Source organism: Nycticebus coucang, chromosome 9 (genome assembly GCF_027406575.1).
Source record: "Nycticebus coucang isolate mNycCou1 chromosome 9, mNycCou1.pri, whole genome shotgun sequence".
Classification (NCBI taxonomy): Eukaryota; Metazoa; Chordata; class Mammalia; order Primates; family Lorisidae; genus Nycticebus; species Nycticebus coucang.
The window spans coordinates 30,353,488-30,377,764 of NC_069788.1; the positions used below are offsets into that span (position 1 = coordinate 30,353,488).

Sequence of the window (24,277 nt, forward strand, 5' to 3'; positions counted from 1 at the left end):
CTCCCTGATAAATATTGATGCAAAAAGATTTCAATAAAATCTTAGCAAACTGAATTTAGCTACATATTCCCCCCCCCCCAAAAAAAAAACCATTATGACCAAGTGGGCTTCATCCCAGAGATATAAAGACAGTTTAACATACACAAATCTGTAAATATAATCTACCTCATAAATAGATGCAAAAACAAATACCATATGACCCTTGAATAGACACAGAAAACCATTTGACAAAATTCAGCACCCTTTTATGATAAGAACTCTTCACAAAATAGGCATAGATGGGAGATACTTCTAAATTACAAAGGCCATATATGACAACCCCACAGCAACACTAAAAGCGTTCCCCCTTAGACAAACTTTCCTGCTACCTCCACTTCTGCTCAACATAGTTCTGGAAGTCCTCGCCAGAGCAATCAGGCAAGAGAAGGCGATCAAGGGTATCCAAATGGGGAAAGAAGAGGTCAAACTATCTGTCTTTCTGGAGGATATGATCTTATATCTACAAATTCAACTAAGAGGCTCCTGGAATTGATAAATAAATAAGGCAAAGTCTCAGGTCAATATACACAAATAAGTAGCTTTCATATATACTAACAACAGTCAAGCTGAGAATCAAATCAAAGATAAAACACCGTTCTCAGTAACAACAAAGAAAATAAAACACCTAGAAATATATTTATCTAAGGAGGTGAAAGATCTTTGTAGGGAAAACCATGAGACACTGAGGAAAGAAGTGCTGGGGGTGTTAACAGATGGAAAAACATCGCCCTCTCAGATCAGCAGACTCAACATTGTTAAAATGGGCATACTACCCGAAGTGATTTATAGACTCAATATAACACCTATTAAAATACCAACACCATTTTTCATAGAGCTATCAAAAATAGTACTGGAAATTACTTCTTTGTGTAGAACCAGGAAAGACCCTGAATAGACAATGCAACCTTACACAGTAAGAACAAAGTAAGAGGTGTCACCTTACCAGACTTCAAAACTATACTACTGTTTTTTTAATTTTCCCTGTCATTATATAAGCTGGAAACCTCAGATTGGCTCCACTCTTGTTATTGACTTTTGTAACCAAGAATAATAAGTTCAAAACAATAATGTAATCCTCCTTACTTTTTCCTTTAAAAACTTTTGTCTTCCTTTACCTCCTTGAATACGCACATAGGAAGCATATTCCCATTGCAATGCTTTATTCCCAAATAAATATCTTTTCTTTTAGAAAGCCTCTCACTGTTATTTAGGTTGACATTTGAAAAGGGGATTTTTTTAAAATTTTTCCTTTAGTTACCACATATCAGGAAGAGATTGCATTATATTATTTCCTAATTAAACATTAAATTGAATGTTAGAAATTACTAGTAATGTCATGTGGCTAGACTTTTTCTTTGTGGAGTACTAGAATGCAAATAAAATGTTTATTTATACACATGTGTGTCTATGAATGCTATTATTTCTTCTTAAGTGAACTTTAGTAGCTTAGATCTTTCCATGACTTTGGTGGTTTCTTCTAATAATCAGATTTATTGTAAAAAATTGTTTATGTTATTCTATTGTTTTACTCCCTGAATCCTGATATTAAAATATGTGGGTTTTTCCCCTAATGAATTTGATATATTATCCCTGGAGTCTAGCTTTTGGTTATTGATTCTCTCAACCGTTTCCTATTTTTGTCTTTCATTTGTTCTGCTCTTGTTTATGTTATTTCCTTCCATTTTCATGCTCAAATTAAATTTGAGCTTTTGTTTGTTTGATTGGTTATTTTATTAAAGTAGACAGGAAGGTCATTGATTTGATCATCTTTTCTAATAAATGTAACATTGCAGGTGCCAGAAATATCTCTGGCACTTATTTTGTGGCATACCACAAATTTTGATTTGTCATCTCTTTTTCCTTTTTGATCAGCTCACAATATGTTTAATTTCCCCTTTATAGTTTTCATAGAATGAGAAACAAACCAGTTTACTTTTCTGCTCACCACTAAACATTATTGATTGAAGAATAAGCAACTTGATATAGCAGGGATATGCTGGCCAATTTTCATGACATTTTCTCATTAATATTCTAGTAATTCTGACTTTACTACATAAACATAGGGATAGAACTGCCCTGGTTTATCTTTGCTTATCAGAAAATGGGGAATTCCTCTATTTCAAAAAGATAAATTAGTAGGAACTACAAGACATGTTTCAATTTTCTGTACTTGGGATTTGCTACTGTTAACTTAGGTAATCACAATTATATTAGATGCTTCATTTGAGATGTAGGTGAGAAATTCTATAATCCTGGACATTAAGAAAGATGACTTAAAGAGTGATCTTATGAAAACATATTGTGAAACAGGTTGCAAGAACTTAAATCTTTCTGCTATTCATACGGTAGGATATTTAAACTACAGGCAAATAAATTTAAATGAACTTAGGAAGCAATGACAATCTCCATCCTATTTTCCACATTACGTTTGTTTAAATAGAGTAAAAGGAAAAAGAATGAAACCAGTAAACTTGATTAGGTAATTAGAGAGTAAAGTAAAACATTATGCAATTTCTTGGGTAGTAAATACATTTAAAAAGAATTCTCCAATAGCAGTAATATTTAAATAATGTCCTTGCATTGTTTTAAATTCAAACAAGATGTAAGGTATTTATAATAATTTAATAATTATTCACCAATTATATGTCAATACGTTCCTTATTTCTTATAGATATTTAATATGCATAGAAATGCAATAGACTTATAAATACAGAATTCATCTTGAAAATTCAAAGGTGATTTTATCACTGGCAGATGAGCGGCTACATACGGTGATGAGAAATTTCAAAGTGTAAAGTTTTGCAAAAGATAATGAAAGGACACATCATAATTATTAAAATACTGGCATAATTAACATATGGTTCCCCTGGTATTAGTGTTACCCATGTAATTGGAAAAAACTGAATTTTACCACATTTTTAAATCATTGAAGAGGGAACAGGATGCTTCTCAAAAAGCATCTATACAAATATCGAATCAAAATTAGGCAACGGAATTTGCTGTCTGTGTTCTGCGTATCTCCCTCAGTTCCAATGACTATTCATTAAGCTTTGTTTGGGTGGGGGTGAGGTGGGGGTGGGAGAAGGCAGCAGGAGCCTCAGCACAGGTCTCATTCCAGAGTTTCTTCCGCTCCCCAGCCGGTTCCCAAGCCCAGCCCAGCCCAGCGGCCGTTTGAATATGCACCTAGCAACGTACTTCAGATCCAGATTGACAGGACCATGGACCAATCACGGAGCAAGGTTTCCTTTCCCAGTCTAATAATGACCTACGTCGTGTGGGACCCAAGTTGCGAGATTGGAAGAGGCGGGGCAAGAGGGGAACGTCGTTAGAAATCACCGCCCACTCAGCCCCCAGCCGCAGAGGGGTTCTTCACTGGGGTCTGTCTTTATATCATCAAGATGTCTTTATCTAAAAAGCTGACTTTGGACAAAGTGGATGTTAAAGGGAAGCGAGTCGTCATGAGAGTAGATTTTAATGTCCCCATGAAGAACAACCAGATTAGGAACAACCACAGAATCAAAGCTTCCCTCCCAAGTATCAAGTACTGCCTGGAAAACGGGGCCAAGTCAGTGGTTCTTATGAGTCATCTGGGCCGGCCTGATGGCGTCCCCATGCCGGAAAAATACTCCTTAGAGCCTGTTGCCGCCGAGCTCAAATCCTTGTTGGGCCAGGATGTGACATTCCTGAGAGGTTGTGTAGGCCCAGACGTGGAGAAAGCCTGCGCGAACCCAGATACCGGCTCAGTCATCCTACTGGAGAATCTGCGCTTCCATGTGGAGGAAGAAGGGAAGGGCCAAGATCCTTCTGGAAAGAAGATTAAGGCTGAGCCAGATCAAATAGAAGCCTTCCGAGCATCACTCTCCAAACTTGGAGATATTTATGTCAACGATGCCTTTGGAACCGCACACAGGGCTCACAGTTCCGTGGTGGGAGTCAATCTGCCCCAGAAGGCATCCGGGTTCCTCATGAAGAAGGAGCTGGAATACTTTGGCAAAGCCTTAGAACACCCTGAGAAACCTTTTCTGGCTATACTGGGTGGAGCCAAAGTGGCAGACAAGATCCAGCTCATCAAAAATATGCTGGATAATGTCAATGAAATGATTGTTGGTGGTGGAATGGCTTTTACCTTCCTTAAGGTCCTCAACAACATGGAGATTGGTGCTTCTCTCTTTGATGAAGAGGGGGCTGCAATTGTTAAAGATATCATGGCCAAAGCAAGTAGCAAGGATGTAAACATCACTTTTCCTGTTGACTTTGTAACTGCTGACAAGTTTGAAGAGAATGCTCAAGTTGGACAGGCCTCTGTAGCATCTGGCATACCTTCTGGCTGGATGGGTTTAGACTGTGGACCTGAGAGCAACAAGAAATTTGCTGAAATTGTGGCCCGAGCAAAGCTGATTGTTTGGAACGGACCTTTAGGAGTATTTGAATGGGATGCCTTTGCTAAAGGAACGAAAGCCCTAATGGATGATATTGTGAAAGCCACTTCCAAGGGCTGTGTCACTATTATAGGGGGTGGAGATACTGCTACTTGCTGTGCCAAATGGAATACTGAAGATAAAGTCAGCCACGTGAGTACTGGAGGTGGTGCCAGTCTAGAGCTTCTGGAAGGTAAAGTCCTTCCTGGAGTAGATGCCCTCAGCAACTTGTAACTGAGGAAATGTTACATCCTTCTGTTTCCTACCCAAGAGCCTGTAAGTCATCTTAATACTTATGCACCTCAATTTAAATATTTTACTCCACTCCTAGATCAAGACCCACATGATGGACAAGGAGTGGGCCATCAGGAACTCTTAACATCAATACAGCAATTCAGTTCATTTTAGCTTGGTCATACATTGCTGATTCTTTTCAAGAGCTCATTTGAACATCACCATTGTGCTTTGTAGGAATGATGTACTCTTAAGTTGCCTATTAAAGAAAGTGAGTGAAATAAGCTGAATCTCTCTTTTTATTTTAATGTAGCTTTTGTTATTATTTCACAATTTGAAACATAGGAACAAAACAAAATCCAAGTTTTGGAGACAGGGTAGGGTATAAATTGACAAACTGTTTAACAACAAAAATGCCCAAATAAACTGAGAAAAATAATTACATATGAGAACTCATGGAAATCATTAATTAAGAGGGTACTTCTTTGAACTCCACAATAATCACCACAGAAAATGACTTACGTGACCAAATAGAGGTTTTCTCCCACACACACCCAGCTGGGTGTCCTCTAATTCAAATCTAACGCTACCAATAGAGGGCTCACTCTCTTGACTACTCACTCCCACTGCAGTCCTAAATCCAGGCATCCAGAGCTTCTAATTGGGCTTGCAAAGAATGACACCCTCCATCTCTGGGTTCTACTAATCTGCTCACAGAACTTGGGGAAACACATTTACCAATTTGTTATAAAGGATATTACAACATAACATACACAGATGAAGAGAGGCATAGGCGAGGTCCGGGAGGGAGTGTGGCACTTCCAATTCTCTCACGGGACTCCAGGAAGCTTCTTGTGTTCAGCTGTCTGGAAGATCTCAGAACCTGGTCCTCTTGGATTTTTATGGAGGCTTCGTTACAAAGGCACGAGGGACAACCATGTAGAAATGTGATTAGACAAAAAAAGATCTGATCTAAGCCTGGTAAGGCCTGTGTATTCAGATTCTTCCTGGTTGCCCTTTGTAGCATTCCTCCCTTCAGAGTATAGGACAGGACCCTCTCTGGAATGAGGATCTTTCGACCCACAACCAGGTTAGAGCAGGTGAAAATAAAATAGGAGAGGGTCAGAGAGAAAGAGTCTATCTCCTGGGGCTTACTCCTAAGGTCTAAAAGTGACCCAACATTATACAAGCTCTATGGGACTCAGGAACCAGGAACTGTGGACTAAATCAATATACAGGCACCACGCTACCCATGAAATTTTTTACTAAACAAAAAATAAAAATGAAAGATACTTACAAGCTAACAAGCCCAAGAAGCTAAAAATAAAAGGACATTTGAACTCAAGGAATGAATTATATCTGGGCATATATAGATGTGCAAGAGGACACACATCTGTCTGTTAGAAAGGAGCTATGGGGCGGCACCTGTGGCTCAGTGAGTAGGGCACCGGCCCCGTACACCAAGGGTGGTGGGTTCAGACCCGGCCAAACTGCAACAAAAAATAGTCGGGCGTTGTGGTGGGTGCCTGTGGTCTTAGCTACTGGGGAGGCTGAGGCAAGAGAATCGCCTAAGCCCAGGAGCTGGAGGTTGTTGTGAGCTGTGATGGCACAGCTCTCTACCAAGGGCAATAAAGTGAGACTCTGTCTCTACAAAAAGAAAAAAAGAAAGGAGCTATGAATTAAAGCCAGGTTGTAAATAAAGAAGGAATTATTTTATTTTTAAAGCATATATTATTTAACAAATGGATAACATTGCTCTAACTAATGAATTTTAAAACTTGGTTTTTGAGATAAATAATGTACATAACTAGTTTAGTAACGGGAAAAAATCGAGATGTAATGATTCTTCTATATTAGAAACTATTTAATAGAAGAATAAAATATTAAGAAGTGTAGAAAAAATGAAAATACTAAAAAATAGGTTGTCTGTTTTGTAGAAAAAGAGCTAGGACAGTGCAATTCCATGAACAAATTAAGAGTGAAAATTCAGAGTTACTTTTTCCAGCTGTAATACTCTGACATAACCCCAGACCAATTTTATGTATTTGGTCTTCTGAACAATTGAGCTTCAAATATAAATCTTAGTACCTTGAAGTGGTGATATATCTTTAAGGATAATAATATTAATAATACTATGGTAATCCCAGGGAAGATATAGATGTTAAGGTATAGGATTAAAAATAAACAGCCAATATTTCACTAGTTGAAACAAGATTCTAGGATATTTCTCGCTGGCATGAAAGGTCAGGACAGATAGGTGGACTTTCTTACCAGCTCCTCTGGGGAGCCAAACTACTGGGATAAATCTGCTGCTCTCAATAAGTGGGTTCAATCTGTATATGAGGCATCTGCCCAAACTTTTACTGTTGATTGCCAGCCTGAACAGATAAATTATTGAAAGGCAATCAGTTTTCTTTTAAATACATGATCCAAAAAATTTGGAAATTTATTTTACTTTTCTATTGGCTATTAGTTGGCTATTAGATAAGATCTGCTTTATAAGGACATCCTGGAAATGTGTTCTCTCTACCTAGACACCTTGTATTCAAGCCAAAATCAATCAATTATATTGCTAAAAGAAAGGTGGGGGGAATAAATACTGGGAAAATGAATGGTTTCTGACAGACTGGCACTCTGGCCATCCAAGTATCTATGTACAAGTATCTGTATTTTTTGGCATATAAAAAATACCTTCTCCAAGAGATACTATACAATCAAATGTCTTGCCCAATTAGTGTATCCTATTCAAGATAGGGTATCTCTGGATAATATACAATTCTTTCTATGTGACCCAATCCCCTAACCTCAAAAGCACAGTTATTTCTCTCCTACCTCCTATTCAATATGTAACCAATACATAATGGTAGAAGTCAAATAGGATAACTACAATAAAAATACTCACCTAAAAAAGTTATTAATTCATTACAACTGTGAAATAAATCATGCTGCATCGGAAATGCAGTAACTCTCTGCCCTGGGTGTGGGAGAATTTCCTTGGTAAGACTGGTTCTGTTTTCTGGGAGGAACTTTCTTATTCCTTGACCTTTTCTGGCCCCTCCTTGAACCAACTGGGAAATTTGCCTGGTTTCCTTCTTTTTTTATCACACAATTAAAAGCCTTTGAAGCCCATATAGCAGCGTCTCACCTGCCAATTTATTTCTGTGAAAAAGAATGCATTTAATTTATTTATACTTCTTAACGACTCTTGTCTTTAATTATTGTCTTCTCTGCTGGGTCAATTAACGATATTTTAAGGATGACTAACAAATGGCCATCTGAAAAAGCAGAAAGTGGAAGGAAAGTGACATCTATAACCTGATCTTTCCCCGAGGCTTCAGCATATATATTTTTGGCTAAACAGTTCATATAGGAGATCTTTTTAAAAAGCCATGAGTGACAATATTTCTCCTGTTGTTTTAGTATGAGGCAGTTATCTGTTTTCAACTCTAAGGTAGATCACTTTCCTAGTTTATTAGCCGAGTTTAGTTTCCCTCACCTAAAAAGTTCTGTCACCTATATTTCTAGCAGCAACTGTTCAGTTTTTCCTGCCTGTGGTCAATTTTTGGTTATACTATATGCTAAAAAGAAAAAAAAAAACATGTAACAAACCAACAAACAAACATTTTAGTAACAAACAAACATTTTAGTTCGTCACAGCCAGGGGAATGTTCTAGGCATCTAATGGTAGTGCTAAGTGTGCTGACTCTGCCCCTTATACACGGGGCAGAGTTCTACAACAAAGTGTCTTTAGGCTCCAGATGTCGGAAGTGCTCAGGTTGATAAATCTTAATCTAGATTGAACAACTATAATAAAAAGACTTAAAAATATAGCATCTCAAACAATGTAGAAATGTATTTCTTTCTCATGTAACATTCAAGGCCGCAGTGGGTAAGTAGCTATCTCTTGCGCTCATCTGAGGGCCTAGGATAGCAAAAATAGCTCTATCATTATCTGAACATTATTTCCATCACTAAGAACAAGACGCCCAATGTAACTGTTGACATATTCCAATCTAGTGGGTAGAGAAACAGGAATACAAAACAAGGCATTCTATCTTAAGGAAGAGCACCAGAAGTCATACACACTGACACCAATTTATTTACATCCTGTGGCCTGAACTTTGTGATATGATCACATTTAGGTGATAGGGAACCTGGGGAATGGCTTCTCTGACTGGGTCATCATAAGCCCAGTTAAAGCTGTTATTAAAAAGAATAACAAAAGGTGAATTTAAGAAAATAACAAAAAGACAAACCTATGAAAATGTCACAATATGCTAGAAGATCCATTGAAAAAACTTGTTTTGTAAATGATTTACCTTAAGATAAAAACATTTAGAAAACAGGTTACTTTTCATTAAAAAAATATAAAAGAAGAGATTGAATATAAAGGACAATAATATGAAATGAAAAATAAACTGACAAAAATATGAAATGAAATGACAAATTCAAGTACTACTATATAGAATATTAAGTGGTATTAAAAGAAAATAAAAGAATTTAAAGTACAGAGAGAGGAATCAATGATTAGGATTAGAATATTAAAAACAACAAAATGCAATGAAGACTTAGAAAGGAAATGATATTTGCTTAAATATATACACACACATATATAGCCATTTGGCCAATAATAACAATTTAGTCAACTATGAACCACATTTCCCAACTATGTTCCCAACTGTAGACCACATGTGGGTCTTTGTGGACCACAGTGGGCCTATAAGATAATAATGGAGTCGAAAAATTCTTACATCACGATGTCTTGATGGTCATGACCCTGTCTGGGCCTAGGCTAGTAGGTGTATTAGGTGGGTATATGTCTTAATCCTCAACAAAAAAACGTTTACAAAGTAAAATAATAAGAATAATAAAAAATTTTAAAAACAGCAAAAACTTTTAGAATAAGGATATAAAAAATATTTCTGTACAGGTGTATAATGTGCTTATGTGTTAAGCTAAGAGTTACTATGAAAGAGTTAAAGGACTAATAAAATTTAAAATTTTAATGAGTAAAAAAGTGGCATCAAGGTGGGGTTAATTTATTACTGAAGAAAAATATTTTTTGTAAATTCTTTTTTTTTTTTTTTTTGTAGTTTTTGGCTGGGGCTGGATTTGAACCCGCCACCTCTGGTATATGGGGCCAGTGCCCTACTCCTTTGAGCCACAGGTGCCACCCTATTATTTGTAAATTTAAAGAACCCTAAGTGTACAGTGTTTATTATAAAGTCTGAAATAAGAGTACAGTAATGCTCCAGACCTTCACATTCACTCACTGGCTCACTCAGAGCAGCTGGGTCTGAAGGCTCCTTCCATGGTAAGTGCCCTATACAGGGGCACCATTTTTTGTCTTTTATGCTGTAGTTTTAAATGTATAGTTTTTTTCTATATATACATATGTTTATATACATTTTCTATATAGAGATATGTTTAGATAGATATGTTTAAATATATAATACTGACCGTTGAGTTACATTTGCCTGCAGTATTTATTACAGTAACATGCTGCACAGATTTGCAGGAGTCTAGGTGTGGTGTGTACCCTCTGGGTTTATGTAACCACACTCTATGTTGTTGACAGGTCACCTAGCAATGCGTTTCTCAGAACCTGTCCCAGTTTGAGTGGCACCCGACTGTATCTGCATATATACACACGCCTATCAAATACATGCATGTGTAACAGACACGAATATATTGATATATAATATTTTGCACTATAGTTAGAATTTTGTAGTTACTTATTATTTTGTATACGTTACAATTACTTTCATAATAATTAAAACCAAATTTTAAAAAAACTTAAAATGTTACCACAAGATGGCAGCATTATGTTGGGTTTTTCGTTCAAACCTTCGGTGTGGGGTTTGCTTTGCCCTGGGTTGCAATTTAAGTAATATAACTCACGGCTTCGACATTGCTATACATTTATTTTCTGTGCATTTTTAATTTAAAAAATCTGTATTGAAATTCCTTATTTAAAAAACATTACTTAATAACGCTGTGATAAACTAAATTTAAAAAAAAGTAGGTGCTATTTTTTACAGTCTCATGCTTTCATTAACTTTGTTGTTAAGTAATTTCAAATATTAATTAGTCTAGTTTCCTAGGTATTATGACAAGGTTAGTCTTTCCTAAATAATACGTGTTAATGATAAACCTAGAAAGGTGGGGCTATCCGATAAAAAGTAAGAGTGAAATATCTGAAAAATGGCAAATTGGGAAGACATATGGACATATAAAATGCAAATGTTTTTAGTAGGCATCTTCTCGCCTGCGAGCTGTACAGACTCCACCTAAGCTTCCCCTCACTTTTCTGTGGCCTGGAAATTTCTCCCCCAATGTACTTCTCACTCATATGGGGAGGTGGGGGAAACAGATTTCCTGCTGGGGAAAGCTAACACCTAAGGGTTAATAAAAATTCAATGGCTTAATATAAACACAAAAAAAACCCACGAAAAATCACAAGACCCCAAGGGCATCCATAAGCATGTCCCTGTAAATCAGTTAAGACTGTAAGTGCTTTTGCTGTTCTATAATATCCTTTAGCTCATTTTACTACAAGAAGCTCACCAAAGAAAAATTAGAATATCTTTAACATGGGTCATATAAAGACATATGGTGTATATATTACACATGCTTAAGATGTTTAGCCTGCACCTATGGCTGATGTTGGGGAAACGTCACATCATTCACTCAAAAAGGGATTTAAGGGGTCACGGGGGCAGAGAAGTCCTGTGCCACCCAGAAGTGGACGCCCTGTGTCAGTCATCCCTAATTTAACTCACCACACCGGACTTGTCCCAGTCATTGTTTGGTCTCTTGGCTCATCTCACTTGAGGGGGTAGTTTTCCTATATCGTCCCGGAATTTTCCAAAAACATTATATCAGACATATCACTTAACGACGTTTGATTTACTGAAGGGTACAAATACAAAGGGTGCCCAAAAAATGCAAACACGTTTTAAGAAAGAAAAAAAAATCTGTATTCAAATTTTAATACTCAAGTCACATTTGACTTCTGCAACTATAAGAGATGCAAGATACGATATACATGATAACCAACATTATCAGTATACATTATTAACAATTTTATACAGTTTTTTCCTTTTCTTTAAAATGGTTATACTTTTGATGGCACCCTCTGTACATGTTCCAAATACATGCAAACTCTTTACTCTTGCATGCTTTCTGCTCTGAATCCCCAGACTCTTTTTCTATGTAGATGAACTGAGTTTTACAGTCTGGAAGGAAACTTGAGGGTCAGGTCAGCTTCATGGTCAGGGCCTCACTCCCAAGAAGATCCCTGCGTTTGCCGTTATGAGCTCCTGTAGCCCTCTTGAGACTGCCGACAGTTTTGAACATGAGTTCTAGCATTTTAATTTTGCTCTGCACACCCCCCACCCACCCCCCACAGCACTATGTTGGCTAGTCCTCCTGAAGGCTTCTTACTAAGCCCAGAGTTAAGGAAACTAAGCCAAGTCTTCCATTTTTCTCTTTGATGGCCCCAGGTTTCTTTAACTCTTTAGAATCATACAAAGGCACTACAGACTCTGAAGAATTAAGGCTCATAACATGCTTCAAAAGGTGCAGTTTCCCGTTCTCCCATCAAAGAACCTCATATGGAAATAATTCTCTACCGTGATGTGTTTAAATGCTCAGGAACAAAAAAAATCAGTTTAGCTTTTATAATGGCTCCATTCTTTACCTCAAAAGTGTTTACATGCCTTTTTGGCTAGCTTTACCAAAAAATAAAGGAAAGATTAAAGAGAACATAATGTCCTTCAATGTCCTTAAGGGGGAATAGGATAGGGGCTCATCATAAACCTTCATTTTCTACAAGAGCCTTCCTATCCATTCAATGGTGAGAATAGGTAGTTGGTTCAGAATCTCTATCAAAAGTCCTAAATTCTGTTTTAAAATATTAGGCTTTTTCCTTTGTCAACATACATAATTCCTTTAATAGAAAGCAATGGTCATTGCGCTTTTAGAAAAGCAAAAAAATCTAGTGATACTAAAAAAGACTTTCTAAAAATAAGGCAGTATAGTCACTCAAAACACTTGTTTCCTTAATGCATTCATAAAACCTTGGAATTACTTAGACACTGACTTCTTTAAAAGAAGGATGTCTTTTTGTGGATCTTGTCTGTGAAACAAGAGGAAAGGGAAAGTATAACTGTTGCAGGTTAATGGTGTTCCTCTGGCATGACCCTTTGAACTCAGGTGGTGAATATGAGAGGGAAAGGAAGGCAGACGCCTAGGTAAAGAGTTAGCAGGCGATTGAAAGTTGTGGCAGAACAATTTGCAGGCCATGTTGACTAATTCAGCAGGATGGGCCTATCCAATATTGATAAATCAGCAATCATGAATGGTGATGAAAAACACGCAGGGAACATAATTTAAAATATTTTAATATTTGGCATTTTAAGAAATATGTGTGCATCGTAAGTGGTTTTAAATAAAACAGTAATTGTCCAGAGAAAATCTGCAGTTCCTAGACCTGGTCATTAGCATATAAACCCTTTAAGTGCATTCCAGAGAGATGACATGTCTTACAGAATCAGAAATCCTTTGTGTTATCAGAAGCTTGGGTGAAATCTTCCCAGGACAACAATAGCAGCCACCAGAAACTTGTTAGAAATGCAAATAACTGAGCTACCCAGGAGACCTGTTGAATTACACACTTGGAGTTAAGATCCAGCAAAATTCAATTTAACTTCAATTTAAGGTAAAACTTCAACTTAAGTTCTCAAGTTTTTCTATTTCAGCTAAAGTTAGAGAACCAACAACAACATATAAAGACCTCTTCATGGGAAACAGGGTGTTGGATCCAGGCGCCCAGGGCCAGTGGAGTTTTCTCCATGGCCCCATGTCCTGCTGAAGCAGCTGCCTAAATCTTGCCAGGTAGAACCTGTAGCTCCTGTGGGCAACTCCTCTACTCAGATCCCGGTACAGACCTTGACCATGTACCTGAGAGCCCAGGATTTCTTCAGCTGCAAAAACCTGGATCGATAGCCACCACACCCTTACCGAACCTGTAAACCTACCTGACAGGTACAATGAAAAATGTTCAGGGGATGGACACATGTATAGCCCTAACCAAAACATTATATTAATAAAACCTATCCATGTAACAAAATATTTATACCCACTTATTATTTTGAAATACAAAAATTTAAATAGTAGAATTAGATACAAACCCAAGTGTTTCTCTCATTCTACGATGACGCCTTCTACACAACTATACTTCTCTGATTTTTGATAATATGGAGAGATAATATGAAAATCTGATATGGCAAATTCTTACAAACATCATTACATTTTTTTCCTCAAAATAGAATTTGTCAGTTAAATTAAATGCTTGCTAAATAGTATCAAAGTGGGTTTATGGAATAGAGAAAGCATAAAAAGAACTATCAATAGTGATACCGGATTTTCCACTCATGAAAAATGGCATTGCTGTTTTTTCTATATTGTATACGTCGTAGGGAGACCTATGTATTGAGAGATGGAGGAGTATTTAGCGATCCATAAAGAGTGATGTCCCATAAAGGAATTCACAGGGACAGAATGTGTTTCAGTTAAGAGTACACCGTCTTTACTTCCTACAGGTTTTCTTGTGTACTTTCTTTTTCTAGGAAAGTTTTGCTTTTAATCATTATCTTAACAGAGATGATGTTCACCTACATAAATATAATTTCCTAACAAAATCATAGGAGAAAAATCAATGGTTCTAGAATATAGTTTGAAAGTGAATGCAAAAAGCCTACAGTGGAAATTGAATCAAAATCTTCCAGTTAGAACAATAAATTAAAATTTTATACAAATTAAAAAAAAAGAGAGAGAGAGAAGAGGATAGCAATTAGTTCTAGTGACAATCATACCACTATTGTGTTGTTCTAACTGAGGGAAATCATTTCATTTCTCTGGCCTTCTATATCCAAAATGGTATATTTATCTCTGTTACCTAAAGTTCCTTCTAGTTCTTAAATCATGTGGCTCTGAAACCCTGTGTACTGGAGAATATTGGCTGCAATTTTTGTCTACTAGGACCCCACACAGAAAAGAATGGCCTAGCAGCTAAGGGGCACTTGACAAACAGGTCTACAGGGTAGAAGAAGCAAGCGGGGGAGGGGCAATCATCACCTTGGGTCTCCAACTACAAATTCCTTTTGCAACTTGACTTTTACTCCAATATATAAATACAAACAACCACCCCCCCCAAACTATAATGTCTGCAAACTTAAAATATTGAAATAGATTAAACTATTCTTTGCACTGCTAAAGCTATTTAGAGTAAAAAGGAGGTGAATAACTTCTCAGGAGGGAAAAGGAGGAATTCACAGGGTCGGGAGTGTCTTTGGGAGAAAATGATAGTTAATAAAATACCTACACATTTAAACGTTTTGGTTTTTTGTTTGCTTGTTTTAGTTGTTCATTGCAATAATTTGTTTGCTTATGCAAATAGCAAAAAACAGAGAGTGAGAAAAAGGGTTAGTTTTTAATATATTCTCTTACATAGTGTAGATTGGTGCATTAATCGCATTTTCAATTAGGACAAATCATTTACAATTTAGAAGAAAATTTAATTAACTGGATACGCTAAGTTATTATCTTTGCAAGGAGTTTTACCTCAACATCTCCCTGTCTAATCCATACATCCAGATGAAGGAATCACACTTTTCTCGAATTTTGATCTTTATGCAAACCTCTTGTTTCACTCTTTAACATTATTGGGATTTTTTTTTTTTTTTTGGTTGACATATCCCTCTCTCACAATTCATAAAGGTCATTCAACTCTATTCCAGGGCCTACCACACAATATTTGACACATGATAGGTTTGCAGCTACTGATTTACAGTTAGCGATGATACTGTTGTTATATAACACATGATATTGGGAGCTATGTAGAAAAATACAAACTGTATAATAAGCAAAAATGTAATAATGTTCATGTTGCTACATAATAGCAACCTAATTTTCACAATCAGGAAATTATTTTTTTCCCTGTCAAAAAGCACTGAATGTTTCTTCAACATGGCATGCCACGGAAAAACAAGTGAGCTACCCAGGATAAAGGATAATCAATTATTAGAGAAGAAAAGAAAGTTGAGGTCCTATATGACCTGTGAGAAGTCATTACTGAAAGTCACAAAAATAAATTGCTAATAAATACTTGGAATACTGTGCCTGAAAGAGGACTTATTAAGGGAAGGGAATTGGTGGCTATGATGAGATATTGAAAGTGAAATGCTGAATTATCTAATCAGAAAACAGGATTTTTTATGAATATTAACAAAACTTATCACACACAGAAAGCTCAAAAATAGAACACTGGAAAAATCAGTTATAGAAGATAAACTGGATCACATCACAACAGAGACTATTCTTTCAGTCCCACATAAAGGGGAATTATTCTTTTAGTGAAAAACAAACTAAAATTTATATTACAACCCCACTCACTTGCATTATTTTTAACTTATTTATATTGTTCTGACTAAGTGAACTGTGTAATGGTAATTGAGACTTATTTCCAGTCATTGTTGCTAATTTTAAAATTTTCAACTAATTTTGAGGATATATTTTTTAGATTGTGACACAAATAGATATTCTATGGTATAAATATTTATTTATTTTTAGATTGATTGGGCCCTATTTAATAACTATAGTGAATTGTTTTGCCTCCTGAGCTGGTAAATGGTACCATTTGCAAAATATTATCTTACTCAAACACAGTTATGACATGGTGAGGTATATCTTACAAAATCACTTGCCACAAGATACTCCAACCTTACACCTTTGCTTCTGCCTCTTATGACCCTTCTCCAAACTTTCTACATTTCTTGTTATAAAATAAGCCAACTATCTTGCAGCAAAAACTTAATTATCTTTCTAGACCTCTTTCAACCATACAAAATATATTTGTACCAGACCCTTCACTGTCTTAGTTATCTTTATCTGACAAGTTTCCATCAGAAAGCCAACAGTAACCAACTGTGCTAGGGCTGTGAACATAAGATATTTAATGCCAAAATAAAATTGCCTTGCATGTTAGGATAGTTGGTCACCCTGAGAGACACTCAAAGACTGGATTCAAGGAAGTTTCCTAAGGAACTATTTAAGTGAGGGTATTTAAAGATTAAGGTGAAGCATCTGAAGACCAGCAGCTGCAGAAGCATTGGACCTGAAGTTGTAAGGAGTGCAACTCAGGAAAGCAATGGTGAACAGACAGAGGCTGCTGAATAGCAGGTGTAAAGCCACCGCCAAATTTTAGCGTGGGGCAGGGTGTGGAGAGGAGGATCAGATTAAATGCATATTCTCTTTTCTCCACATTAAGATCTCCTGATGATTTCTATCACTGGTAAAAACCAAACAGGAGCCAAAAAACAAAAGAGAGAGAGAGAGAGAACTTGAGGATCAGGCTCCAGGGACAGGAAACTGGATAAAGAGTGGCTGAGACAACATCTAGTCTCTCAGACTTCCATAACCAAGTGACAACAAAGTGAGTTACTTTTAAAACACTGTTATCTAGCAAGATGTAATCTAGCAAGTTCCCAAATACAGAGACATCTGTAATTAGGTCATACAGCAAGTAAATTATCGAAATATTTTTAAGCATTGTATATTGTTCCATTGTATCATGATATAAAGGTGAGAATACATATCCATTACCCTTCCATGACTATTATATGTGTTAGTTTAACCACCCTACCAGTAAAGTCAATATGAAATTTAACAATATTCAGGTAATCAATCTTATTTAATTCTCCCAGACTATCAAATCACTAGAATTTAAGATTAGTAGATATATTACTTAATGGTGAAATTGATGATTCAGTTAATTAATGCTTAAAATAGAAGGATTCTAAACTAAAAATGGAAAGGGTGAGCATATTATTTTGTATTTTAGTAGCCAAAAGGAAAAGCAATTCAACTAAGGTCTAAATTTTAGAGATATAATATCCTTATTTTCCAAACATACTGTTAAACAAACATACTTGCAGGACATTTCCATTCTTAGTTTCTTGCCTATAAAATGGAAATGATACTAAGATATCTGGAGTGGGTATATATGTGCACATTTTTTTGGTGATTACTCAAACTAAATAATCAAGAGGTCATTAGTCTAATGTTGGCTGCCTCCACTTCATGAGTTCCTACATAGCAAACTGCAACCTAACTTAGTACGTAACACAACTCAAAGCTACCTTAGGACTGACACAAAGTTTGAGTTCTAGGCAATCTCAGCAGCTAGGTTTTAGCCAATGACAGGCAGCTATGTCATCACACTGTGCCCAAATAAGACAGATGCTTAGTTATAGACAATCCAATGATTTTCCTACTTTGCTTCTGCTTCTGGCCTATAAAATCTTGCTGATCACAATGCTGGGTAGAGTTCTCTGAATCTCTTGTGGTTTTGAGTGATGCCCAGTTCATGAATTGGTTTTTCTGCAGAGAAACTCTTCTAAGTTTAATTTGTCTAAAGTTTTTCTTTCAATAAGACTAATAGACGCAATATTTCTAAAGTGCTTACCATAGTCTTTGGCAGAAAGTTCAATATATATAAGCACTTATATATTAATAATAGGAAAATAGTTTACCTGTGCCACCACTGTTAGGGTTAAGAATATTTTTGCAAGGTTAGAGTTCCCTTAGAAAGAAGTATTTATAGGAAACCATTTATATAAACTGTTGAATCAAATTCCAAATATGCCTATTAAGACCTTTGTTCACCTTCAGTCTTTCAATGTCCTTGGGGGAGTTTGGGTTGGATATATTCTGAAGTCCATTGAAGCACATTGCCTTTGGGCTCTAGCCATTTTCTCAGTGTTTAATGCCTGCTTTGACTATTGAAGTTTTAATTCATTGTTTCTCAGAGATGATACAAGCCAACATATCACTTCTGAAATTTTGAAATACACATTCTTTCTCATCTCTTTTGCATGTAACTTGAAGACGAGTACAACTTCCCTTATTCTGTAGTCATGGGAAGAGCAAGGCCTGGTCTTATTCACTGGATAGCTGCTTAAGTGATATATAGCAGTGTACTTACCCCATTTTTATCTATTTATGCATATATTCCACTCTACACTTTTTTTTTTTAATTAGGGATTCACTGCCACTCTACACTTTTTTTTTTAATCATTTTTGTTGTTGCTGTTGCTGATACAGAGTGTCACTTTGTCATCCTCGGTAGAGTACTGTGGCATCACAGCTCACAGCAACATCAAACTCTTAGGCTCAAGCAATTCTCTTGCCTCAGCCTCCCAAGTAGCTGGGACTACAGGCACCCATCACAATGCTCGGCTATTTTTATTGTTGTTATTGCAGTTGTCACTGTTGTTTTAGCTGGCCCAGGCCGGGTTCAAACCTGCCAGCCTCGGTGTATGTGGCTAGCACCTTACCCACTGAGCTATGGGCACCACCCATCTACACTTTTTAAAAAGGAGAAGTTTATCTTATTCATTTTGGCATCCAAAACAAACAAAAAATGATTGCTACATTATAGGAGCTCAACAAGTTTTTATTAATGAATCAATTAATTAGATGATAAATTATATCTACTCTTCCTTCCTTTTCATGTGAGATAATAATAATAGATTCCATTTATTTATAATGTACTTTAACTCTTGGACTAAGTACTTTACCATTGGTATGTCATCTAATTCTTAGAACTATACTGCAAGGTAGAGTTATCCCATTTTACAAATGAAAGGTAGAGGAGGAAAAGCAAGATGGCCAAATGCTATATAGAACTCTCCAGCAATGATGTCCCTGTAGGAACACAAGATTTAACTATCCACACAAGAAAGCAGCTTCAAGAGAAGCAAAAATCAGGTGAGAAGTCACAGTACCTGGTTTTAACATTGTTATCAATGAAAGAGGCACTGAAGGAAGTAGGAAGGACAGTTTTGCGTCCCCTGCCTTGCCTCCTCTGTGCTAGGGGAAGGGAGAATCTGTGTTCTGGTAATGCCTCCTCTTCTGGTAATGCCTCCTCTGTGCTAGGGGAAGGGAGAATCTGTGTTCTTGGGAGAGGGAAAGCAAAGTGCGTGTGGGACTTTGCAGTGGAGCTATCTAGTCACAAGAGATCACAACACAGGGCAGAATGCTGTTGGTATCCACAGAGGGAGCATTCAGACCAGCACTGGCATGGAAGAAAGCTCTTCCCCAGCAGTAGGAATTTGAGTTCAGCCAGCCCTGCTACCAGCTGACTAAAGCAGCCTGGCACCTGGAATCAATTTTGAAAGGCAGTCAGACCACAAACTCCGCAGTCCATGGGCAAATCCTGCTGCTGCCCTGGGTTTGGAGCCAGTGGACATGGGTGCACATGACCCAGTGAGACACTAGCTATGGCAGCCAATGAAGAGCCTACATCACCCTTTCCCAAATTCTAGGAAGTACAGATCAGGGAGAGACTCACCTGGGGAAGATGAGGGAAGAAGAGAACAAAGGGCTTTGCCTTGCAACTAGGGTACCAGCTCACTCACAGGAAAATAAAATGCCAAGTAGAATTCCTGAAGCCTCTCATTTCAGGTCTTAGTTCCTAGAGGGAGTTTGTAGAATCACCCTGGACCATAAGAGAAGGACCCAGTCCTGAAAGATTCATTACCTGCTGATTAAAGAGCCCTTGGCCCTTGAATAAATGTCAGCAATAGCCAGGCAGTAGTCATCATAGTTCTTGGATGAGCCTAGACTGGCTTCAGGTATGCCCTGGCACAGTCCTAACTGTTGTGGCTATGGGGAAGGGTTCACATCAGCCCTTGTCCGACTCCAGGAAGCCCAGAGCAGAGAATAAGCCTCTTCTGTTTGGGGCAAAGTGAGGGAAAAGAATGAAGGACTTTGTCTGCTAATCCAGGGAAGTCTCCCTTATCTTATCCAAGCCCACCAATGTAGTACAGCCAGTGTTTCAACATTATTGGGTTTAGAGTGCCCCCAGTGCTGATGGCTACAGTAACCAAACAGACCATAGCACTCGAATAACCTTTGAATGCTTGTAAGCCTTCTCAAGAAGGATAGGTAAAAACAAGCACAGATGGTGAAGATTAGAATAAATACCTAACTCTTCAATGCCTAAACTTTGAAAGACAACCACACGCATCAAGAGCATCTAGAGAAACATGGCTTTACCAAATTAACTGGTAAAGCCGAATCAACTGGCTTTACCAATTAATTGAATACAACACCAGTAACCAAGTTCTCCAAGTTATGGAGATAGGTGACCTTTCACAGAGAGAATTTAAAATATCTGTTCAGAAGGAGTTAATGAAATTAAGACAATATATAAAAGAAATTCAGAGTCCCAGGAGAGTAATTTAACAAAGATATTGAAGTAATTAAAAAATAAAATTATGGAGCTAAAATATTCAACTGACAAGCTGAAAAATCCATCAGACTCTCCTCCAAGAACAAAGCATTCTTTGGCAATAGCTGGAAAGAAACTGCAATATTATTTAAAAATTGTCATCATTCCCACTAGTTCCACCCCCACACTATATTAAAATTCAGAACACTGCAACCAAGTCTAAATATTTGTTTAGAATTCCATGACTCCCCATTAACAGAATCTGCATATAGCAAGGACAGACAATAATACCTACCATAGGGTTTTAGAGTTTTAATTAAAGGATGCTTCCTTTTGTACCAATAATCCAGATTGTACCTTTATTGGGAACTTTACACCTTGGGTCAACTTGTGATTCAAAATGCACGTGAGATGTTTTTATTTTGTAAAAGGAAAAGATACGATCATAAATGGAATGATAAGAAAAGAAAACTAGCACAAATTTATAGTTAACATAAAATCTCCAAGAAAAAAAAAAACACTACGGGTATATATTACAGGTGAACAATTTTAGAAAAGCGTATATACAAGAAATTGAAGGATTCCCATAAAACTATCTAGGCCCAAATTTCCCCCCAAATTGCAAAACCTATACCCTGGGGTGAGACTTCCTGCAGTTTGAAAAACCATGATAAGACATGAACTAATCTATTTATATTTCACACCTGTGACTATCCTCACACACATATGAGTGAAAATTAACCTACTACTCTCTTTAAGAATTTAGACTTGGAAAGGACTTTAAGAATTTGAAGATAGAAGTGAGTGTGGAATTTAGAAGTCATTTATGTAAAAAGAACTATTTAGCAGAAAATAACTATTAATATTTAGCAGACTAGTCTAAGTCGTAACCCAAGGACTCTGAAATATTTGTAGGGAACTAGTGAAAAACAGAGTATTCCTCCCTCAAATTATGTTTATAACATAGCAAATGATTAGAGGAAGTGCTGGTAGTAGAACTGGCACAAAACGGTAAGTGTGAGGCTTCTTAAGGGAAGAGGCAAAGGTCTCCTGAGATATTAGATTTATTTCCTAAAAATTTACATAAATTTTTACTACTTAAATTTTTTGGAGAGTTCGAAAATGCCCAATGTAAATAACTGGCTGTCTCCTAAGAGTACTTCCCTGTGCTCCTGGAAGCTTGTGATTTTAGGTTTCCTGAGTAGGAAAGAATGCTAGTGCTATTGCAAGCTTGAGTGGGGGGTTGGGAGGACTGCAGATGTCAAATCTGAAGGTGCGTATTCAGCAGGAATTTTTACCAATAAAACCAAAAATAGCTTCAAGGAATGTGACCTAGAATTTTTTGTTTTTGCATGAATATTTCTAAACAAATTCATACTTTATCCTACTCAAGGAGGACTGTAGAGTTGAGTGGACTGTCAAACTTCAGTGGATATACTGGGATACTGCAGGTGAAGCAGAGGTGTCCATGGAAACAACATACAAAATATACAGGAAACTTAAATGATATGACTAAAAATGAAAGCAGAGCATTTATTTCTAATTTTCCAATATTTGAGTTGTAAATGTCTAAAAGGCACCAGTGATGTTTTGGAGCCTATTCATACAGTAGCTTGTAATATATAATATTAGCAATTGCTTCTTGATTTGTAAGCCAAGTTCCTGAAGACATGCATGTTCATTATACTGTCATGATAGTACTGCATACGTATAAAGTCATTATTGTGAATGTCACTTCATTATATATCTTACATTACATCTGTGATAAGAGATGAGGAAATGGCATATTTTAGCAGTAGAATCCAAATGGAACTCAATATTGAAAGCATTGTGTTCCTTCCTGAATCAACCACATTGTTTAAGAACTTGCACAATGATTTTGCAGGACCACACTATTACTCAAATCTGAAAACATGATTGCACTAACCAAGGAAATGCCATTTACTCCCTTTATCCCTGCTTTCTGTATAATTTGTGTTGGATACTTAAGGCTAGAAGGAAGTATATGGCATAATATCAATTCCATAGTTTGGACCAATACTTCTGTCTTCAGAAATGCAGCTTACTTGCGATTATAGGTATTTGTAACTTGTAGTTACAGTCACAGCTTATAGTTATTTAGAGTGGACATATCAAATTGATTAGTCCAAAATATCTGTAAACTCCTCCAGATTTGCTAATAAATGGAAAAAGCATTTATAAAATTGAATTTTGTGCAATAATGTGATAAACTCTTCTGTGTCATTAATAACTCATGGTTGTGGTCCAAAGAAACATGAAATACTCAGATTGAAGGACATTCCCAGCAAGTAGGACAAGAATGAGACTAGAACCATGTTCATCCTAAATCATAAAACAAATTAGTAGAGCCTCTGTAAGTTGACCACCCAAAGGACTATAACAAACTAGGCCTACTGTACTGATATGTTCATGTACTTTACTTTCTTGGATAGCGTTTATTAGAGAATATCACACAAATCATACATACAGTGTCATACAAAAATCAACACATCTATTGTTTTCTCATGGTTTAATCATTCTTTCCAAAAAAAAAAAAAAGTCAGTCACAGTCTGTTTCTTATTCTTATCACAAACATAAGCGGAGCAAACAGTCTCCATACTGGCTTTATCACTCAGCACACCTGGGAGCCTTTCCACTCAAGTAAGTTCAACTGCATTATCAGATACCTGACATCCTCTTCTTTTGGAGTCTCCACAATTTCTGTGAAATCCTCATTTGCTTCTCCCACTTCATCAGCTGCTTCATATACTTTTGTGCTGGTCTGTACTTTAGTCAATATTAGCTGAGAAAATCGCTTCTTGGCAATTGTCTAGGTTACCACTTCATCATCCACTGCAGCAAAAACCTTAAAATCTTCTCCGTTGAATTCTGCCATGGAAGATAGATGGCCTGATGGGTCCAAAACGTCATGTTCTTGGATTGTGACAAATCCAACTTTCTTGAAACACTTCTGTATCATTTCTGGTTGAACTTTATTCCAAGAAGAACAGATCCAGAGAACAGCATCCAGAGCGTTAACTGATGCAGCAGATACAATTGCTTCCACAGGTAGGCCACAGGTTTGCATTTTAGTAATAAGCCACTATAGGAGCTGGGATTGGTAGTGCATTTTAAATTTTTTTGATGATGACTTGGTCAAGAATTGGATTTTTGAGGTCATGATTGGAGGTAGAAATTCAATGTCACATTTGTGAGATGATTCACTTGTGGGTGGCCAAGCCAGATGTCTACTGCCAGCAGAACAGACTGTTTCTTCTTAATTTTTCA

At 36.8% G+C, this 24,277-nt stretch overlaps 1 protein-coding gene across 1 annotated transcript; it reads left to right on the forward strand.

Annotated features, from left to right (window-relative positions):
• Nucleotides 1-3,437: 3,437 nt before the first annotated feature.
• PGK2 (phosphoglycerate kinase 2) lies at nt 3,438-4,691 on the forward strand. The gene has a single exon (XM_053602664.1). The coding sequence runs from the start codon at nt 3,438-3,440 to the stop codon at nt 4,689-4,691; it is 1,254 nt and encodes a 417-aa protein (XP_053458639.1).
• The last annotated feature ends 19,586 nt before the right edge of the window (nt 4,692-24,277 follow it).